At 44.5% G+C, this 20,553-nt stretch overlaps 1 protein-coding gene across 1 annotated transcript in view; it reads left to right on the top strand.

The window, feature by feature from the left end:
* LOC8032064 (potassium voltage-gated channel subfamily KQT member 1) overlaps nucleotides 1-20,553 on the top strand; it is a 72,451-nt gene that overhangs the window by 2,564 nt on the left and 49,334 nt on the right. Inside the window, exons 2-4 of the mRNA XM_040206722.1 lie at nucleotides 14,835-14,960; nucleotides 18,179-18,269; nucleotides 19,177-19,303. Of these exons, the coding sequence (XP_040062656.1) occupies nucleotides 14,835-14,960; nucleotides 18,179-18,269; nucleotides 19,177-19,303 (344 nt within the window). The remainder of the gene's footprint in view (nucleotides 1-14,834; nucleotides 14,961-18,178; nucleotides 18,270-19,176; nucleotides 19,304-20,553) is intronic.

Here is a 20,553-nt window from a genome sequence, read left to right as displayed (position 1 = left end):
GGAGGAATGGACAGGATGAGGGCGAACTTCAACTGAACGTTTAACGAAAACACCGAGGCAAAGAACCACACCGTCATCGCGTCAAAACGTGCTCAAATAAGTTATCAGTTTCTTGTTTAAATAAACCTATGTTTGGCAGACACAATTATTACCCTCCTTTCCTCTTTTGTAGAATTCCAGCAAGTCTATCACAGTTCTGTCAGCCCCTCCGCCCAAAATCGGGATACTGTCCAATTTCGGCCGATACATGCACCTGACACAGTGCAAAGGAAGGTGCCCCAGGGTGGTAGACTGTAGCGAAAGTGCATAGTCGCGTGCTCGATCATCGACACATCGGCCAGTCTGGCCGATGTAACTGTGCCACAGCTCAGTGGAATACGATAGACTACTCGGACTACGCACTCAACGTACTTATTCCTGATTTACCGCCACATTGGTTAGCTCTCCCACTTTTGTCAGAAACTCTGTGGCCTAGTTGCGACATCTCACACGGGCGCCGAAAAGACAACCGCTGAAGTTCGGCGCTCGCCGTGCCCATTCCTTCTTTTGTCGTGTGTATTTTTCGTGCTCCGCTACCAGTTTGTTACTACAACACTCAGTTGGGAAACTCACCCTCGAAACCCGGACCGCTTGCGTCCACCGAGACCGAACTAGAAACTATTACAGCGCCACCCTTTAGCGGCGACTCAAGACATAAAAGTTGCTTTATATAGCTACTGCGGGACGGCGGCACATAGTTTTTCGCTTACTCTCATTCCCAGCCACCTGGTGAGCATATCCGGCATGGGCGACGAAAAAAATAATAAAACATTTTAAGTTGAAATTAATAAAAGAATAGAGGGGAGACAAAACCAGAATCGGTCATGTTTACGCTTATATCCTAAGGGCATTATTTTGGCGTGGCGACGGCAAAGCAATGTTTTCGCCCATACTGGAAGTGACGATATTTTAAGATGGTGGCGCCCTTGGGAAAAAGCCAGATTTGCGCGTTCAGCCATCACGAAATGCTAATTATGCGGGAAAGCCCCCCTCATGCGTGCAGGAGCCGTGCTGCGTCGATTGCGGCCGGTCAGGTGACTAAACTCAACGAGTAGCGGCGCCGCGCGCGCCGTCGCGCATGGAAAACGGGACAGGAGGAGAAGCTGTCAAAAAAGGGGGAGCATACTCCGGGGCGCGTGCAACGTCTACTTTCCTGCGTGACGCAGGATTCTTCGCTCCTCATGTGATCGATATCGCCGAATAGCGGCGCGGCGGCACATGGAAAACAGTCGCGTTACTCTGGCTCCCGTAGGGAGCCTACACAGGAACTATTAGCGATGTGCGCGGCCAAAAGCGTCGCTCTGGTCAGCTTTCCACGATTGGCCAAACCATGGGCATATGAGCAGTGTCAGATTGTCAACTTTGTTGGTTTCGGATTGCGATGGCTCCTAGCTTCTACTGTGCTTTTTAAACACACCATCAAACTCGTCGTCGCACCCGATAATAAGTAGCCGGAATAACAAGTGGTGACGTCACGGCGAGGCAAATCATAGTCTTGACGTCACTGTGGGAAACCATAAGAGGGCGCCACCGAAGCATCTCGGCGCTAATACAGGAACGTGCAACCGTGCAGTTCGCGGAGTGACCGCTGCGGGAGAAATGGCGTCGCTGCGATCGCATCCAGTTCGGTTCTCCAGTATGGATCGGAGCCACTTCTTCAAAGCAGGCTCCCATGGCAGTTTCCCAACTGAGTTGGGTCTACTAACGTTGCCTAACGCCTTAATCTCAGTTGCTCCGAAGCAATAATGGGAGCCCCGGGGCTCACCACGCCGTGCGTTTCTTAACGTGTCCTAGTCTATACGAATACATAACTGAATTTTTCATACAAACCAGCACTAACGTCTCCAGCTATTTGCCATTACGGTAGTGGTGTATATAAAAAATAGCGTTGCTAAAATACTAAACAGCGTAGAAAAACTCCGTTCCCTAGAACGCAATAGAGTAAAGTAGTAAGCAGCAAGCACCCGTCAATTGATACAAAGCAATCTAATGTTCGATGACCAATGTTCAATTTCGGAGAAGCACTATGACTTTAGCCTGCGTTGCAAGGGTATGTATGTATGTATGTATGTATGTATATATATATATATATATATATATAAAGACATTTGTATGTCTTTTAAGTCTTAAAAAGACAAAGACAGCTGTATTAATAAGGTCACGTGAACTAGATTCTTTCGCGAAATATGCCGTGAAACTGAATTGGTTATGGGTCCCGTGATGTCAGGTCAGGGGATCCGCCTATGCTTTATCGCTAAATTGAGTGGGAAAACTGAATGGGTGTGTTATAGGCCTCGTGGCTTCAAATCATGCGACGTAAATTTTCCCCCTAAATTAGACGGGAAACCTGGGTTGCTGTACAGGACACGTGACGTGAGGTTTCCCCGCTAAATTTAGCGTGGAGACTGAATTGATACATATCTAAGTCACGTGACGTAACGTCACGTAAAGTCAATTTACCCCTCTAAATTTAGCGAGAAATGCACGGACAAAATTTCGGTGAAAGAAAAAAAAGGGGGGGGGGGGAGGTGTCCCGTTAAAAAGCATTTTATGCTTTAATATAGTCGTCCGTGTCGTGTACAGTCAACTCGTTGCCTTCTCGGGTCACTACGAGAGTCTTTGCCAGTGCCATCCGTTCCGTAACATTACAACCGAATGTCCCGTAGCGGCACACGGTACCACGGAGAGTATACAGCTATCACGGCTTGGGCGGAGTCATTACGGAAAGATTTTTCGGTCGACGACGAAAGGGCCCACCGGGCCAAACGACATTGGTTTATCGCGCGGAACTCTTCCAAAACATCACTCGGGGTACGGGTATATACTTAAGCGCTGGTTTCCCTTAGTTCCTTCGCTCTAATGCATTTCACTCCACCGTGGACCGCCGGGGAAGCTACCAGCCATCCCAGCCAATCCAAAGCCACCTGAGTGTCACGTGTGACCTTCGAAAGAGGGAAGAGCGACACGCGCGCGGGGCGCGGACGCTTGATATAGTCAAGAAGACCTTAAGAAACGTGGGGTGTGGTTTATTACGTTGACGCTTCTCGCTTTCCGATTGGTCCTTCGACGTCCCTATCGATTGACGTCGCAAATCGCATTTGTCCCGGAGTGATAATGAAACACCCCGGACTCGACACGCCCTGCGTTTCTTCGGCGGCTCTAGAAGGGAATATAAAGCTGCTATACTTTCTTGCAAAACCACTTGGGAGAACAAATCGCTGCAAACTGCGGAGGGAGCTCGGCGAATGACGAGGCTCAAACATATTTAGCCCTAAAACACATCTAGCCATACAAACACGGTTAGCCCTAGGGTACGTTTAGCCCTAATGCACGTTTAGCCATAAAGCACGTTTGGCCCTAACACACGCTTAGCCCTAAACATGTTTAGCCCTAATACACGTTAAGCCCTAAAACACGTTTAGCCCTAAAAAATTCAGCCAGTTTCGCCATGCTCAATGCCTCTGTGCAGAATGTTGTTCTAGGTCTAAACATATCAGCCTTGAGGTTCGCCGATCTTTGCACCTCCATAGTCTGCACCGACTAGCTTTCGTAAGTGCGTTGCGGGAAAGTAGACGCTCCAGACTTTTTAGAGTGTAGCCGCGCGATGCGTTCCCAGCGTTAGATTGGCTGACTAGAGAATGGAGCCTAGCGTCTGCTCCAGTCCGCCGTGAGGTGCATGGAAGACTGAAATTCTGGGGTCGGCGTCGCTGGAAGTCGAGTGGGTGCCCTTCACCGCACGCAATTTGGGCACCGACTACTCGGAAAACCAGAAAGCTGTTTGAGGCGAAAGCACTGGACGCCTTTGCGTGGGTCGCCGAGGTAAAGGTCGGAACGCTTTCTATACCAAACTCGTTAGCGGTGATCGCCTTCTCCGCGACAGCACGGCCGAGGAAATGCGTTCACGCAGGTTGCTGTCACCGCGGAACCAAAGCTGCCGCTTGAGTTTCGGAGCCTTCGGTAAGGGGTATGCCGCAGAATGTTGACAACTTCCTCGATGGTGCAGGATTCGCGTAAGGAGGAATTGGGGTGGACTTAAAACGGCGGTGCGACATTATGCGGCGAGGAATTGAGAGAGGAGGAAACGAGAGTTCGCGGGTGCACGCAAGAAAACCGAGCTCCGGTTGGAATGATTAGTGGGGAAACGCAAGGCTAGCCGCCTTTGTCTCCACTCATTCCTCGACCGCGTTGGAACGCCGAATACCGGCGTCCTGCGTTCGGCGTTCGCGTTTCAACGAGTTAGTAGAATGAGTACAGACAAAGGCAGCTAGCCTCGCGTTTCCCCACTAATCATTCCAACCAGAGCTCAATCTTCTGACGTCACCGCGAGCTCTCGTTTCCTCCTCTCTCTCAGTTTCTCGCCGTCTTCAGTTAGAATTTTTTTTTTTTCACTTTAAACGAGCTTACCGTTTTATTCAGACAAAGACTAAACAAACGCGATATATTTCCGCCACTTGCATAACGCCGGCACCACTGACAGCGGCACTAGAAAAATACACCTACACGCACATGCACAAACATACAAAACAAACGCCTCACTTTGTTCTAGCGTTTTACGGCGGGCCCCAATTCTTTTTAAAGGAGGTTCTTTATGGGGCTGTAAAGCGAGACATAGCATCCATAATAAAAGAACACACACAGATACACACACAATAAGTAAAGTATATATAGCGAAAGCATATACAACGAAAGCCAATATAACGAAAGCCTATATAACGAAAGAGCAGTAAATAAACAAACGCCATGACACCTTGCTCTTTGCTCAAGCTTGGGGCCGGGGAGAACTTATGGTCTTCGCCATGCTGCAACTTTTGTGTCTTTGCTGCACGCACGATACCTTGTGAAACCCAATTCGTTTCTCAAGGAGAGGGCTCAACGCTAAGACGGCCAGAGCTTACACGAAAAGGCCTTTGTTTAGTCGGTGTGTAATTAGACTAGCTCACCGAAATTGGTTGGCGAGCTAGAAAGGGTAAGGAAAAGGGCAGTTTAACGAACGTCTGATGAGCCCGATTTTCTTTTTTGGTATAAGACGCTTAATTGATTAAACCTGAAAAACGGGAGAACCCCTTTTTTTTTTTTTACTTTCGCGACTAGTTTGGTTTGTCCTTAGAGGTTCCTTCTTTAAGATAGTTGTTCGCCCTCTAACGACGTGCGCCTAGGGTCGCCGAATGACGCTGCATTAACAAACTAAAAACACAGACACAGATACACACACAAATTACTGAGCCACTATTTGTTCAGATGAGCGGAATTCAGTTATCTGGCAAATTACGTTTGTTTCGCTAACGTTTGCTTCGAGATATGGTAAAGGGATCTTGTATAAAACGTTCATCTAGTTAACCCCCCCCCCCCCCCCCCCCCCCCCCCCCCCCCCCCCCAATACGCTCTCGTTATTTTCTTTAACTCGGGACACGGATGGTCTCTTAACGCCGGTATAATTTATCCTGGGTTACTTTCACTTTTCACTTTCTCTTTTTTTTTTATCTGTGTGTATGTTCCCCGTCTGCAAAACATTCGCTTACCTTCTCATTTGGTAAGTAATCTTATTCAGGTAGCCGAGCTCTGATTGGAACGATTAGGGGGTACACGCAAAGCTATCCGCCTCTGTCTCGACACACTGTTCAAAGGCGTTCGAGCGCGAACGCCAAAAGCCGGACGCCGTCGTTTGAACATAAGTCCCTAGCGGGTTGTGTTCCTAGCGTGGGCGAATCCCTAGTGAGTACCTAGCGGGGTGGAGTCTCTAGCGTGGATGAGTTCCTTCCTAGTGAGTCCTTAGCGGGGTGAAAAAAAAAAACATTTTTTTTTAACAAATCAAGTTTATCACATTTATTTCATTTAAATCAGATTTATTTTATTTAAATCAGATTTAATTTATTTAACTCGGATCTACACGATCTAAATCAAATTATTTTGATATAAATTAGTGTAACAAAACATTATTTTTTTATCACCATATATACTTTTAAATACCGTATTTACTCGAGTAATAGCCGCACTGTTTGTGAAGAAAACCTGAAGGTTCGCTTTCCCGTGGAGCACGCAGATTGGCAATCACCGCGATCGATAGCATGGTTCCAGCTGTTTACAGGACACAGATAACTTCTTCGGTGCAAAGATACCAGCTGTGAAGATTGCATTGGTATGGAAACTCGTGTTCTCGATCTGGTTATTCGCTGTGTTATTTATGCGCGACGCAATGATTGGCTGGTTATGTGTTCTGTGGGAAAGTAGACGCAAGGGGCTTGTTCATAAATAGTGCGGCTATTACTCGAGTAAATACGCTATACACTCACTCTAAAAAATGCCTGCGCCTCTACTTACCCGCAAAACACTCAAAGAGCCAATCACTGCGATCTATGAAATCAGCTCAGCGAATGATGAGGCGCAACATCCTTTTAGAGCTAAAAATGAAGTCTGCGCTGTGGCATTACGCAATGCAAAGCGTCATTCTTGCATTGCGCCATGCCACAGCGCAGACTTCATTTAAAGTTTTAAACATACGTTCCGCCTCATCATTCGCTGAGCTGATTTCCTAGATCGCAATGATTGACTCTTTGAATGTTCTGCGGGTAAGTAGACTTGCAGGAATTTTTACAGTGCTCTAAGAAAAAGCCCGTGCGTCTACTTTCTCGCACAACACTCGGAGATCCAATCACCACAACTTGCAAAGTCAGCTTAGCGAATGACAATGCCGAAACATCTGTTTAGACCAAAAAACGCAGTCTGAGTTGTGACATTAAGCAATGCAAAACGTCATGCTTGCATTGCCTAATGTAACAACTCAACCTGCGTTTTTTGGTCTAAACATATGTTTCGGCATTGTCATTCGCTGAGCTGACTTTGCAAGTTGTGGTGATTAGCTCTCCGAGTGTTGTGCGGGAAAGTAGACGCACGGGCCTTTTTTACAGTGATAGCAGATTAGTTTATCAATCGGTCAGATCACTGAAAATAATACGAAAGGACTACTGTACGTACATTAAAAACATTGTTTTAAGTACAGTTTAAATTACAGTCATTTTTATAGATATAAACCTGCCCGACTAGAACAAAAGCAGATAATTTTTTTAGTTAGCCAAAAATTATTAATTTAATTTACCTTTCACGTTCTGATTTGCTTGCGACAGAACATTATTACTTTTTTTTTCGCATTTTGACTCGATTGTAGTGGGGCATTAGGTAACTGACAACAAAGTAGAACGTAGAAAAGAAGCTCAATGCTTTGATTTGCTCAGAAGAGCAATTGTTCGTGTTCAACCTGGTGTTCATCTTTTTTTCTTCTTTTACTTTTTTGCCTGATTTTGCACACAGACGCGCGCACAGAAGGCATCAAATGATATACAGACAATCGGTAAAGCGTTTTTTGGGAGTTATTTCTGGAGAAAAAGGCTCGATTTAAATCATCATAGTAAAACCAGTGTGATTTAAATCACGATTTAAATTATCTGAATTTATCTTCTTTATTCTCGTCCCTAGCATGCCATTGCCGCTTCGCAGTCAACCAGTTTGCGGCATCAATTGGTAAGAACTATAGAAGGCCGAAGAGCAGATTACGAACGAACACGTGTAATCATAATAATAGGCTCTGCCTAGCTGAGCTTCCTAAGCTGTGTCCCTAAGTTCTAGATATCTATACACCCAACGATACTGGATATTGTAAATCTAAGCAAAACACCAAGGCGTTTGGTAAATTGGTAGGAAGACCTCGGAAAGAACATTTCCCGTAGTCTCAGAGGCTCGGTCGGATTTTCCCTGAGATGCCACACGCCTCCGAGGAACCGACGTGTTCTCACAATCCCCGACAGTTGGGGAAACGCGGGGAATTCTCGAAGACAATGCCTCGGGCGTTGTCTCTGACGTGCAGGTATTGTCGAGGACGAAGACAATGCAAACGCATTGTCTTGGTTAGAGTGTATTATAAGGTAGGAATGGGACGAGCTATAGGCTCCGCTCATGCTTTCAGTTGCACCTCAAAATGTGGAAAGCGCCGAGCCACTTTGATCGCAGTGCCACCTTCGCTGCGGTCAAGCAAGGACACAGGTCAAGGTCATATGGGCAATATAGCCTGTTAGGGGCTATATTGTAGTTTTTATGATTTTGTCGTCAGAGGTAACGTCAAAGCACCACGAAACAACGACGCCACGACGTCATCGTCGACGACGTTACGCAACGCCAAGATGCTGTCGTAAGGCCGTCGTGACATCGCGTCGCGTTAAGGACGGCGCCGTTCGGCGACATCAAGTCGCCGTTGTAACGCGGTCGTGACGTCGCGTTGAGGACGACGCCGTTACGCGACATCAAGTCGCCGTTGTAACGCGGTCATGACGTCGCGCGCCACATCGAGAACGACGTGGACGTGGTCGTCGATGCCGACGTTGACGTCGACGCCCCACGCAACGTCAAACATAGCTATGACGTCACGTTAACGTCGTCCTGACGTCATCGTGAACGTCAACGTCACGACAAAGCCTTGACGGCGTGTAACGTCGTCGACGATGACGTCGACGTCTTGAAGCTGTCGGGGACGTCTTTGTGATGTCGAGTTGCGTCATATCGACAACGACGTCAACGAACTGACACCAAGCGTCCTTATGACGTTCCATTCGCAAGGAATTCGTCATCTTGACGTCCCGTGACGTTCTCGTCGTCGTCATCAACTTCACCGTCGACATCGTCGTCGTTGTCAACGCAATATGACGTCAGAACGCAGTCTTGATGTCGTGTAACGCACGTTGTCAACGTCGATGGCGACATGGACGTCAAGGCGTCGTCCTGATGTCCCATGGCGCCTTGACAACAAGTCAGATCGCGGTCACTTTATGTACGTGACGCCTGACGTCTGGGCTGTATAAAAAAATATAGTCCGGCATTCTATCGTTTCTATGACCTTGACCAGCGTGCCGGTCAAGCTTGGCGTTGGAACGAAACGCGTTTTTCATATAAAGAGGCCGCTACTAGCGAAGTGGCTTCGATTAGCCGTTTTTTTCGCATATGGAGGTACCAAAATAGCGCCCCGGTGGCCCCACTCGTCCTTTCTAGTACACTCTACCTTGGTGTACCTTGCTTCGGGATTTGTTCTTCCTCGTTCTCACCAGCCAATTGGCACTGACCGGTGTAAGAACAACGACTTTCATCGGTCCTAAGCGGCGAATCTGATTGGCGATAATAAGATGCTCGAGACACGCCACGCACAGCGTTTCTGAAGAGGTCTGTGACTTTAGCGAAATATGGATCGCCAATAGACCATTTCCGAAATTAGATGCCATCTAATGGCTAAAATGACAATTTAAGCTTTTTTTTTTTTTTTGCCGTATTAATAACGGCAATGAACCTGTAGTCTGCACTGTTTTTTTCCCTGCATCACACCGTCACTTTCGCAAGTCGACGACAAAACGAGAATGTGCTCTTCAGTGTGAACAGTTCTTTCTCGATCTCTTTCAGTGTGGATGGCCACGAGGATGCGACCAGTCAGAACGAAGCGCCAAGCCAGATAGACGCCTTGACGAGGTTTTATGCACTGAGTGGGCTTTTTGAAGCCGATTGTGTGCCGCTAACAGATTGACTGGGGCCCGAGCAAGAAATGAACGCTTACGCAGCTCTTACATTCGATTTGTGCTTCGCTTCGTGCTAACAACGTCTCCAATGTATATATACGCCTCGGATCATCAGCTCAGGAAACTCTTCAGCTTCTTCCTTTATTAGTAAACGGAAGGCCGCCGCTAGAGCCGCTAAATGAGCTACACATAAAGTGTCGGCACCCCTAGAGCCACTAAATGAGCAGCGCTTAGAGTATCGGCACTCTTTTACCTGACATTGCAGTGGGCGTCGCCATTATGGTTCGTATGCAGAGCAGACGCAACTTCCGGTCGTCATGATTCAAAAGTGCGACTTCCTTAGTATTAGATTCGGTGTTAGGGAGCTCACGTAACATTGCTTTGCTCTGTCGCGAACTGTTTAAACATTTGTAGAGGGCGGAAAGCGTTTTCTGGGATTTCAGGTAAAGCTTCAGACAACTGGCAGCCATGATTTTAAGCCACAAAATGGCCAAGTGTCGTTACTCTGAAGCGTAGCTTATTTAGTGGCACTAGGCACCCCGTTCCCCGATCTGCTAGTGGGTGCCGCTATCTTGGTGCTTAGTGCATAGCAGACGCAACTGTCGATCATCAGATCAGAACTGATCTCCCCAGCCAGTTTGGGTACGCCACCGCTGCCGCAATGCATGGAGGGAACTTTATCCTTTTTTGCACGCGCAATAACCCCACTCCAGCTCCCGGCGTGCCGAGGACAACACGTCTCGCGTACTGCCACCTGCCTCCTGTGAACTAAAGTTACGGCGGCTTCAGGCATGGGCCGAACGCTTCGTGAGATCGGTCTATTAAAATAATACGACTTGTTCAGCACACACATACATGCACCCACACGTGCGCGCACATGCACACACACACATGTACACACACCGACAAACTTGCTGTCGTAATGCTGCCCTTCACGCACAGTTGGATGTCCGGAAGCTCTGGTGATATTGTTTTGCTTTGGCGCGAGCTGTTTTAACATTTCTTGAGGACGGAAAAGCTTTTTTTTCGATTTCAGATAAAGCTTCAGATAACAATCAACCATGAGTTTAAGCACCAAGATGGGTGTCGTTGCTCTAAAGCCTATAGCTTATTTATTGGCTCTAGCGACCGCTAGAACGACACATATGCCATTTTTTTAGGCGATGATAGTGATTAAAGTTGCCAGTCTGAATTTTGATAAGGCCTAGGGTCTATTTGAGGCTCGATGGAATGTTAGTAGATAAAGGTATTTAAAGCGCTTTAAATGTGTTTTTTCACGATGTATATTTAGAGAGCTAAATTAGGTGTCCTGCTTCATGAATTCTAAAAACGCAAGTCAACAACATATGCACTTTGCTTGCTGCACTAAAGCGCTATAAATTATTCTACATCTTCCCCCCTTAGGCTTCTAAAATAACTCAGATGTGGGGCGGAAAAAAAAGCAGAACACAGCAGTAATACGAGGCTCTACCGCTTGGGTCTGTTATGTGCATGTTCGTGATCTGCTCAGCTTCCTTAAAGCATGGGTCAACCACTCGTGATGATAACACTAATTATTATTTTCCCGACTCTTCCGCTCTTCCACCCTGCACCTTGAAATTAATCTTTAATCATGTTTATCTTTGTTGTTTGTTTGAGAAAGAACATTGTGAGAGCACTCTAAAAAAAAAAAGCTTGTGCGTGTGCTTTCCCGCACAACACTTGGAGAGCCAATCAGCGCAACTTACGGAGACAGCTCAGCGAATGACGATGCCGAAACATAAGTTGAGACCAAAAAAAATGCAGACTGAGTTGTGACATTAAGCAATGCAAAACGTCACGCTTGCATTGCCTAATGTCACAACTGAGACTGCGTTTTTTTGGTCTAAACATATATTTCGGCATTGTCATTTGCTGAGCTGCCTCCGTAAGTTGCGCTGATTGGCTCTCCAAGTGTTTTGCAAGAAAGCAGACTCGCAGGCTTTTCTTAGAGTCTGAACTAAGGAAGGACAAACTCGCAAATATGTTTGCGTCTTTAAACGACAGGTAAAATTAAAGTAAAGCAAAATGTTCCTAAGCTGCTTAGATTTCGTTGTTTTCGAATTACCGTAAGATATTTTAGGATATTGAGATCATTATTCTTTCAAAATGTATCGCACGAGAGCTTTGCTGGGCAGAACAAATCTAATTTTAAAATCCAAGTTAATAATACTTATCGACGTCTTTCAATGTAAATATCTCCCCAAAGATATGTATTTATATCGCTAAGCACTTTATCCCGAACAAACAGACGAGCACACGTACATGCACGCACGTACGCACACACAAACACACACACACAAACACACACACACACACACACACACACACACACACACACACACACACACACACACACACACACACACACACACACACACGCCGACAAACTTGCTGTCGTAATGTACCCTCCACGTCAAGTTCATGTGACTCCGGCCGTTCAACCATTTGTTAACAGAAACGGAATTTACATCGCAAAAAAAAAAAAAAGAAAACAAGAAATTAAGAAAGTATTAATTTATTGAGAAGTCCTGAATAATCTTCGTTTTCTCTGAGACACGCATCGATAGAATAATAATACTTCATTCATGCAAATTGAGTTCTAAATCAGATTATGGACACCGGCACACCTGCGCGAAATTTTATGGTCGGAAAGAGTTTTAAGACGTCGGTTTACAATTGTCTGCACGGTATTAAAAGACAAAATTAAAAGGAGAAAGCTCGTTATGATTTTCAAGGTAACACCGAGGAAAAAATCTTAATTGGAAATTCAGAATGGCCTTGTACAAATTTATTCCATGTAGCATGCATGCGGTTTCTACTTCCAACGTTTCCTTCTTCTTTTTTTGTAACTATCGTACCTCTGAAAGTGGTGAAAATGTTTCAATAACCGCGAACGGTGTAAAATTAATTTATTTCATATTGTTTATGAATATATGAATGAAAGAGGCACCGTAATATTTGCTGGGAGCATAACTTTATACATATATATACAGGGTGTTTCACGAAAGGTGGACAAATTTGGTATTGCGAAAACTACGCGTCGCAACCAAAAAAGGCTTGTGTCGTTCTGGTCCTGGGCCAGGGTCCTATTTAGGAAAAGTATTAAAGTCCGGGATAATTAGATTGTTAATTATTTTGCGTAATTAAGTTTTTTAATATTGAGTTTAAGGGTTTGGTTTCCATTGGAATCTTGCTGAGCATCATCAAATAAAACTAAATCAACGAATTGCAGAACGATAAGAGGCACGCGCGGTATTTTACGGCTTTCTGAAAAACCGCACAACTTTGACGGGTTTTTAAGCTTCGGTTTGCAATCGGAGCGTTTCTCGGCATTGACGGCACCGCGCCCCGTGGAGAAATAGTGCAACCAGCCTCTGCTGCGTTGTGCGAGGACAGCGCAGCAGAAGTTGGTTGCACTATTTCTCCTCGAGGTGTGGTGCCGTCGGTGCCTAGAAGAGCTCCGATTGCAAACCGAAACTTAAAAACCCCTCGAAATTGCGCGGTCTTTCAGAAAGTCTTTAAATACTGCGCGTGCACGTGTCTTCTATCGTTCTGAAATTTGTTGATTTAGTGTTTTGTGATGATGCTGAGCAATTTTCTAATTGAAAGCATGCCCTTAAAGACAATATTAAAAAAGTTAATTACGCAAAAAAATTAACAACTTAATTATCCCGAGCTTTAATCATTTTCCTAAATAGGACCCTGACCCAGGACCAAAACGACACTAGCCTTTTTTCGTTGGGACAAGTAGTTTTTGCAATAGAGAATTTGTCCGCTTTTCATAAAACACGCTGTATATTCGCCCGCCGATTTAAAAACGAGGGGCGTGGAAAGTCCAGTGCATCTTGTATTGCTCCTCAGCCAATGAGATCGCATCGTTAGGGGATCACAGCGCCAAGGAACCAATCACAAAGCGCGAATGTATAGAGCCAGGCCTCTGAGGTCCTTATATCAATGTCTAGCAAAAAAAAAAGTAAAATTAATCAGCTGTTTAACAGCAGGAGGTTAGTCTGCCAGATCATTGCAACATTGTTATACCCACTGTAGATAAGCAATTTAACCAGTGCAGTACGACTGCTAGCCTGGGGTCTTTAACGTGCACCACGCTATAGTGTCTTGCAAGTAGTAGTGTCTACCAAGTCGAGCAAAGATATCCACGTAGAGAAGGTAGAGGATCTAGGTATTCATTTCAGATGCTGTACATCTAACGATTAAATGTGTGTTGATCCATGCCTTCTTTGTAGAACCCGGACTCCTACTAACGTAATTTTAAATAATCGTTGCCACTCGCGTTTTTTTTTTTTTCGGCTTGAGATTTTAAGTTGGTTGACTCTAAAGAAGATTTTCCCCTATTATTCAAATCTGACATAGAGGGGGCTTGGTGACTCTGGTGGAATTAGAAAAGAAGGACAGAGGGAGAATGTGGGAATTATAAAAGGAAGAAGAGAAGGACCTGGTTTAGTTACAGATTAATGCATTGAAGTGTGTTCGCTAATGAGAACGTGCACGTTTGAAGTGTACATAATGGTATTTCGAGAATAGTTTAAAGTGCACTTAAAGAACACTCAAAACAGCGTGAATCCACCGTGTGGTACCACAAACTGCCGGTAAGTTTGTTTGTTATTGTTGGTTTCCTCGCCTCACGTGGCAAAGTGAGGTTTTTAAAGGCAGGGTCAAACGCTGTTCAACTAAATATCGGCACAAACAATTTTTTTTAATGGGTAAATTTGTGCGCTTATGAGTAGTGGACTCGCCGTTATCTTTTTGATCCTGTTCTTACACCTCTCCAAAATAAATCTTAATAAACATACATTTTGCTTGTATGTAATTTTGCGCGCCGTCCTTGTGTCTATTGCAAGAATAGACCCAGCTATTAACTGGCTCGACAACGCATCGTTGTGCGAGTGCCTCTGCCTATTCTTTCGGTAACATATTTGAACCAACGTGGTCACCTTTCAAATTTAATATATTTCACTTTCTTTTGAGTGCTGTAATTGTAGATATTTATCTTAATCAACGCACGATAGCACATATATTGGCTTTTAGCTCCTACATACATTTCGTTCTTTTTGATTGCATTGTTTTCTCAAGTTCCATGAAGAATCTTACGTGCACACACACGACGATATCCGCTGGGCAGTGTGTGACAGCACAACTAAACGAGTCAAAATGCGAGCAAAATGCGAGGGTGACGCTTGTTTTGTGCGCCGTTTCTTTCCATTGCAGGACTAACTTGGGAATCTTCCCATACCGTGATGGATGCAAGAAGGGAAAGATGACCTTCCAGGGAAATGTTTATAACTTCTTGGAGCGCCCCACCGGATGGAAATGCTTCCTGTATCATTTCTCAGTGTAAGCGCCGTCCACGTTATTCTTTCTGAAGTGCTTTCATACTGCCTTAAGCCTGGTTCACACATTCGCGCTTGAGTGTAGCCGAATGCGCCACCTACGACCTTTACATTCTTTAACCTGTGTACCTTGGCCCTTATTCGCCAAACAAGTGCAAGAGTTACACTGCACTTCTTGTTGATCGGTTGCTATACGTGGCATCTTTGGCACAAATGTGTCTCTTTGGCACTTATGTGGGAATCCAGAAAAAAAGCCATAGAAAATCCAAGGAAAAAAAAAAACGCTGCCACCAACTAACACCCTCGAGCAACACCCTTTTAGGCCGCCCAAGTTAGGTCCCTAGGACTGCCAAGCTTGCACCAAGTTGGGCGTGTCTCTGGGATGCTACCTGGGCTAAGACTTCCGACCTACCTATGACAAGACTGGAGGTCTCGTAGTTTTACGATATTAAACCCACGCATTGTTTATAAGAAATGTCTGCTTATAACATTGCCCGAATTATTTCGAGCTTACGACGAACGCATGACGCGTAAAAAATTAGAAAATAATATACACAGATCCAAGGTATTTTCTGTCTACCCGATGTAGACGGCGCCGGTGTCTTCTCTTGTCCAGAGCCGTGTATAGGGAGAGTTTGGTCAGTCTATGATCTCGCCGCCAAACCCCCCCCCCCCCCCCCGCCCCCCTCTCCCGAGTGAGCCAATCAGCCCGCGGCGCGGAGAGAGAGGCGTGAGCGCATGCGCGTGAACTCCTGGCCGTTCCCAGCCTGAGAGGGCCGCCGCCATTTTCATTCATTCGCCCGGTGGAATGCATGGGATCCGCATCTAAATTTCGGTTATTTCCTTTTTTATTGCATGCTCTGGCAAGAAAATGATTAACTGTTATTCCTCGGTGGCTTAAAAAGCTAACGAATGAAGCTTTTCCACATTTGAATGGAAACTTTCATTCGGACGAAAAAGAAATAGGCCCATAGCGGACGACGCGTAGCCTCAACAGTGCTCGGCGCCGACAGCGTTGCGTCAAAATGGCGGTCGTCTCCTCTATGCTCCCTTCTTTCTCTCTCGCTCCTTCGGCGCTCTCGTCCCTTTCCTTCCCTTTTCTCCTCTCCGGCGCCTTCGTCGCTACACCCACTGGCCAAACTATCCCAGTATAGGGCTCTGCTCTCGTCGAAAGACCGCACTCCCGCTGACGCTCACACGCAAATGTGTGGACCATACCTCTGAAGATTCGGTTATTCTAGGCGTCAATTAAATATATATATATATATATATATATATATATAACTGAGAAGAAAAAACCTTTGGTGAAAACAGCAACAACGGACGATTTATTCTTCGACTCCGGCCGAAACGTCGAAGAATAAATCGTCCGTTGTTGCTGTTTTCACCGAGGGTTCTTTCATCTCAGTTATATACCCACGCCTTCGGCCTCCCGCACCCATGCCCGTTATATATATATATATATATATATATATATATATATATATATATATATTTAATATACACTTCAGGTTTCACAATTTCTAAGGCTCGATTAATCACGACAGTGTTCTTTTTTTTTAATTTTTCACCACTTTCGCTTTCTGACCAAGCAACCATGCGAGAGATGACGTAACTGGCTAGCACTGCACGCACCGCGCGCTCGCTGCAACCCATCTCCCGCAAAAACAAAAAGTTTGTTTGTGTAACATGACGTTAGTCTACAATAAAAAAATGACAAAATATATAATCAGATTCAACAGAATGCAGCAGCGCAGCTATGTCAGATTTGTTTTCGTGGTAATGCTTTATCATATATGCGTAGTATGCAAGTGTGTCTTCTTTCACGTGATTTATGTTGGTGTTTTTACCCGGTATCATTTTGCTACATCTAAATTGTATATTTAATGTTATCGCTCCGCTTACTCATATACTTTCAATATTCGAAATGTTTGTTGGCTCATGATAGGTGGGTTCGAGCTATTGTCGCGCAAGCCAGCGGAACTGTTGGTTTGGGCAGTAAAGATGACAGGAATGCTTGTGCTAGAGTCAGGATTAAGCGAGGCAATCACTGAAGTCAGTAACAGCTGATTTGGAACTTATTGCGGAACAAGGCGCACCGCCAAATTTCAGTAGATTTTAGCTAAAGTTGGTTTCAACCCATTTTAAAATTTTTTGAACATTGGGCCCTTCATTTGATCATTAAAATCGGTATCATTTACACAGGAATATACCATGTGTCTATAGAATGCATTGTTGCAAAAAAAAAAAAAAAAAAAAATCAGGTCACAAAATTTTATATTTTAAAGAAATCAGGTCGCAAAACCTACCTGCTTCCTCGATCCATCCGCTAATGCAATGGAGGCTTTCCATTGCATTAGCGGATTGCGGGTTTCTTTAAACATAACGATTTGAGCTTTATGTTCCATCTTCATGTTAAACCTCGAACTTCGTAAAACAAAACAAATCTATGCACACAGATTACAAAGTTTTCAGGGTTAATTTTGTAGACTTCGGAGGTAAGTTCTGGTCCTTTGAACTTCTCTGCGGGGAAAATCCCGAACAACTAAAAAAGGAATATGCAAATGAACTTGGTCCGGCGCGGTAAAACATGCGGTCTCCTTTGTTGGCCAGAAAATTAACGCTCTGAGCGGATTTCGAAATTCGTGGGAGCACTTTTTCCGGTAGATATTGCACTCCAGGCATTATACGAAACAAACTTGGCGTGCCAGTTGTTGCATACCTTTACTTTATTCACTATAATAAGGGCAGCCTTACGAAACTTCTATACTCTTGAGTATTACGCGTTAATCTCATCCTGTGAAAGAGCCTGCATGACTGTATCCACGTGAATATAAAGCCCTCCACCAGTCTTAGTGAAGATCTGTTCAAATTCGCATGATTGCCTTTGAGCTCTATTAATCTCCATTAATAGAAGTCAAATAAATCAGGATCTATTAATAGAGCCCGAAAAAAATATCAGGAGAAATAAATTTAAATGTTTTCTAGTAGCTACATTTACCCGGATTACTGCATTAGGAAACTTTGGAAATATAACAATAACGAACAAGGTAGTGAAAGAAACTACTAATCATGTGTGAGCCTGAGATGCCATGAATTTCATTTCACAACGCAAGATTTCTGTGCTTTTTGCAGCATAAATACGCTGCGATACTCACTGCATTTCAGGGTTTGCTTAAACTCCCTGGATGGATTTTGGTAATGCAATCTTTTCTTTTTCAGGTTTTTAGTCGTCCTCATCTGCTTAATCTTCAGCGTTCTCTCAACCATAGATCAATATAGTGATTTCGCCATATCATCATTATACTACATGGTAAGAATTTTCGTTATGCTAAACAGCTACGATCTCGTAGCCTATTATTGATTAGCAGCCAATGACATTTGCGGTTATAACCAATAAGAGCGGCTAAGAACCAATTACGAAGAGCGGACAGGTTAAGCCACACCCCTTGTTTCTTAACCTGCCACCAAATATGAAATTATTTCTTGGTCAAAATGTGATGGAGTGTTGAATTTCACAAGAATAAATTGAATTTCCCTCGAGCATACCTTGCATATATATATTCTCCATTTTGGCCGGGGAGCTCGCCTAATTCATTAGCATATATCTAACCTGCGAAGTTTTAATTTTCAACGTAAATATCGGAAAGTGTAGTAGTGTCTTAGGGTTTTCAATTTCATTTTCGGATATTGAAACGTATCTATAGCGTTTCTGCTATTCTTGTTACCAGAGTTGCAGAACGATGAATGTGTTAGCTGAGAGAAAACAACCAGCTTTAGATTGCATTTTAACTCTAGAAAACTTCATGTCAACGCTAGCTCAAAATCATAAAATAGATTCTTTGCCACTTCAGCTATCTTATATATACTGATAAAAATTGCTAAAATTAATTCTGAAGAAAATTTGGTCTCGTGATTTTGAGCATAACTAATTCTAAAACTAACGGGCTGTTAAAAGAGAAAAATAAGTGCGCGACCCCATTCAATTATATCATCGCGTAAACGTACATGTTATTTCGTGATGCTCTAAAGAACTTATATATGAAAGCAAATAATATTTCAAATACTGTACAAATGCGAGTATAAAGCGCCATTAAACTACACTACTTTTCTACCTTTTGGACTCCACAAGTGCACATTAAACAAACTAAATGGTTGCAAGAAATCAGGTAATTCAAGGAGATTCACGTTTAAACAAATACTTCCTTTATATTTTTCAGGAAATCTTCTTGGTAGTATTTTTCGGCATTGAGTACTGCGTTCGGCTATGGGCGGCCGGTTGTCGGAGCAAATATCTCGGCTTCTGGGGACGCCTTCGGTTTGCACGAAAACCCATCTCCGTCATCGGTGAGTACTCGAGTACTATTGGCACGGAAGTACTAGACTTTGTTTCACTCTAAAGGCTCGTTCACACACTCGCGACCGCTTACGACCGGAGTGTCGTAAAACTTATTTTCGATCTTTGCGACGAGAGAGAACAAACAGACTGGCGCCATCTGTTGGGTAGCGATGGAACACTCGGATATCCCCTTATTCCTTAAGCTCTTCGCGCGCGTCATTCTTATATATATATATGTATATTTCTTTGACAAAAGACACGTAACGATGGTAAGTTCCCTTTGATCCCGTAAATACGCAAATACTGGGAAACCAGCTGGCTCTACTGAAGCTCAGTTCCAGGTCCACCTCATAGATGGCGCCAGCATAACAGTGTGCTCTTTCGTCGTAGAAGAGCACAAGAACCAAGTCGCAAGCTAACGCAAGTGCCCGAACGGGCCTCAGTAGAGAGTTTTGAGAAACCGTTTCGGCACATCCGATACGGTACGATGGGCCCTCCGGTACAAACTGCGCATGCGCACCGCAGGAGACTCGCACATGCTCAGTTCGTACCGGAGGGCCCATCGCTGTATCGAATGTTCAAGAACGGTTCCCTAAAACTCCCTATTAAGTCTGACCGAAGCCGACGCTACGATTTGGTCGAGCGAATTAAGCAGCGTGCATCTCCACGGCGCCCATCGCCTTTCTGCGCTTGGTAACACCGTATAAACCAATTACGCTCAGGGAATGCACCGAGATCCTTGGGTTTTTCTTTTTCATTGTGTTTTGTGCACGATTGGTTCAGCCGACGATAGCAATTCCACGATAAAAACGAGCGCCGTGACAATGCACTTTTGCCGCCGCTTGATTGGCTGCATGAGATCGGCTAAATGGAGTAGTACTGAGCTGTTGAACATTCCCACGGGGCATACTCGAATGACCATGATGGCAAAACAGGCAAAAAGCCAGTGGCAACGGTCAACAGCTTTCTCTCACTATTTCAGTGTTCCACAACCTGGATTAGATAAATTGTTGTAAGCGGTAACTCTAAAAAAAAAAAAAAGTTTTAAGGCGGCATTGTTAGCGGCTGCATGTAAGTTCGGGTCAATCAAAATATATATAAAAAAAGTCGTATGGCAAGTTGTTGGATAAGTGTGTTGCATACGTAAAACTTTCTTGCATCAGGTGGCATCAAGTCACGCGACGTCAGTTTCTTCGCTTAATTTAGCGGGGAAACTGAATTCGGGCGTAGGTCACGTTATGTTATTTTTTTCCCGCTA

The sequence above is a fragment of the Ixodes scapularis genome, unplaced genomic scaffold (genome assembly GCF_016920785.2).
Source record: "Ixodes scapularis isolate PalLabHiFi unplaced genomic scaffold, ASM1692078v2 PGA_scaffold4__175_contigs__length_147842914, whole genome shotgun sequence".
Taxonomy (NCBI): Eukaryota; Metazoa; Arthropoda; class Arachnida; order Ixodida; family Ixodidae; genus Ixodes; species Ixodes scapularis.
The sequence above is the reverse complement of the archived record's forward strand: the minus strand, read 5'-3'. Positions and strand labels throughout refer to the sequence as shown.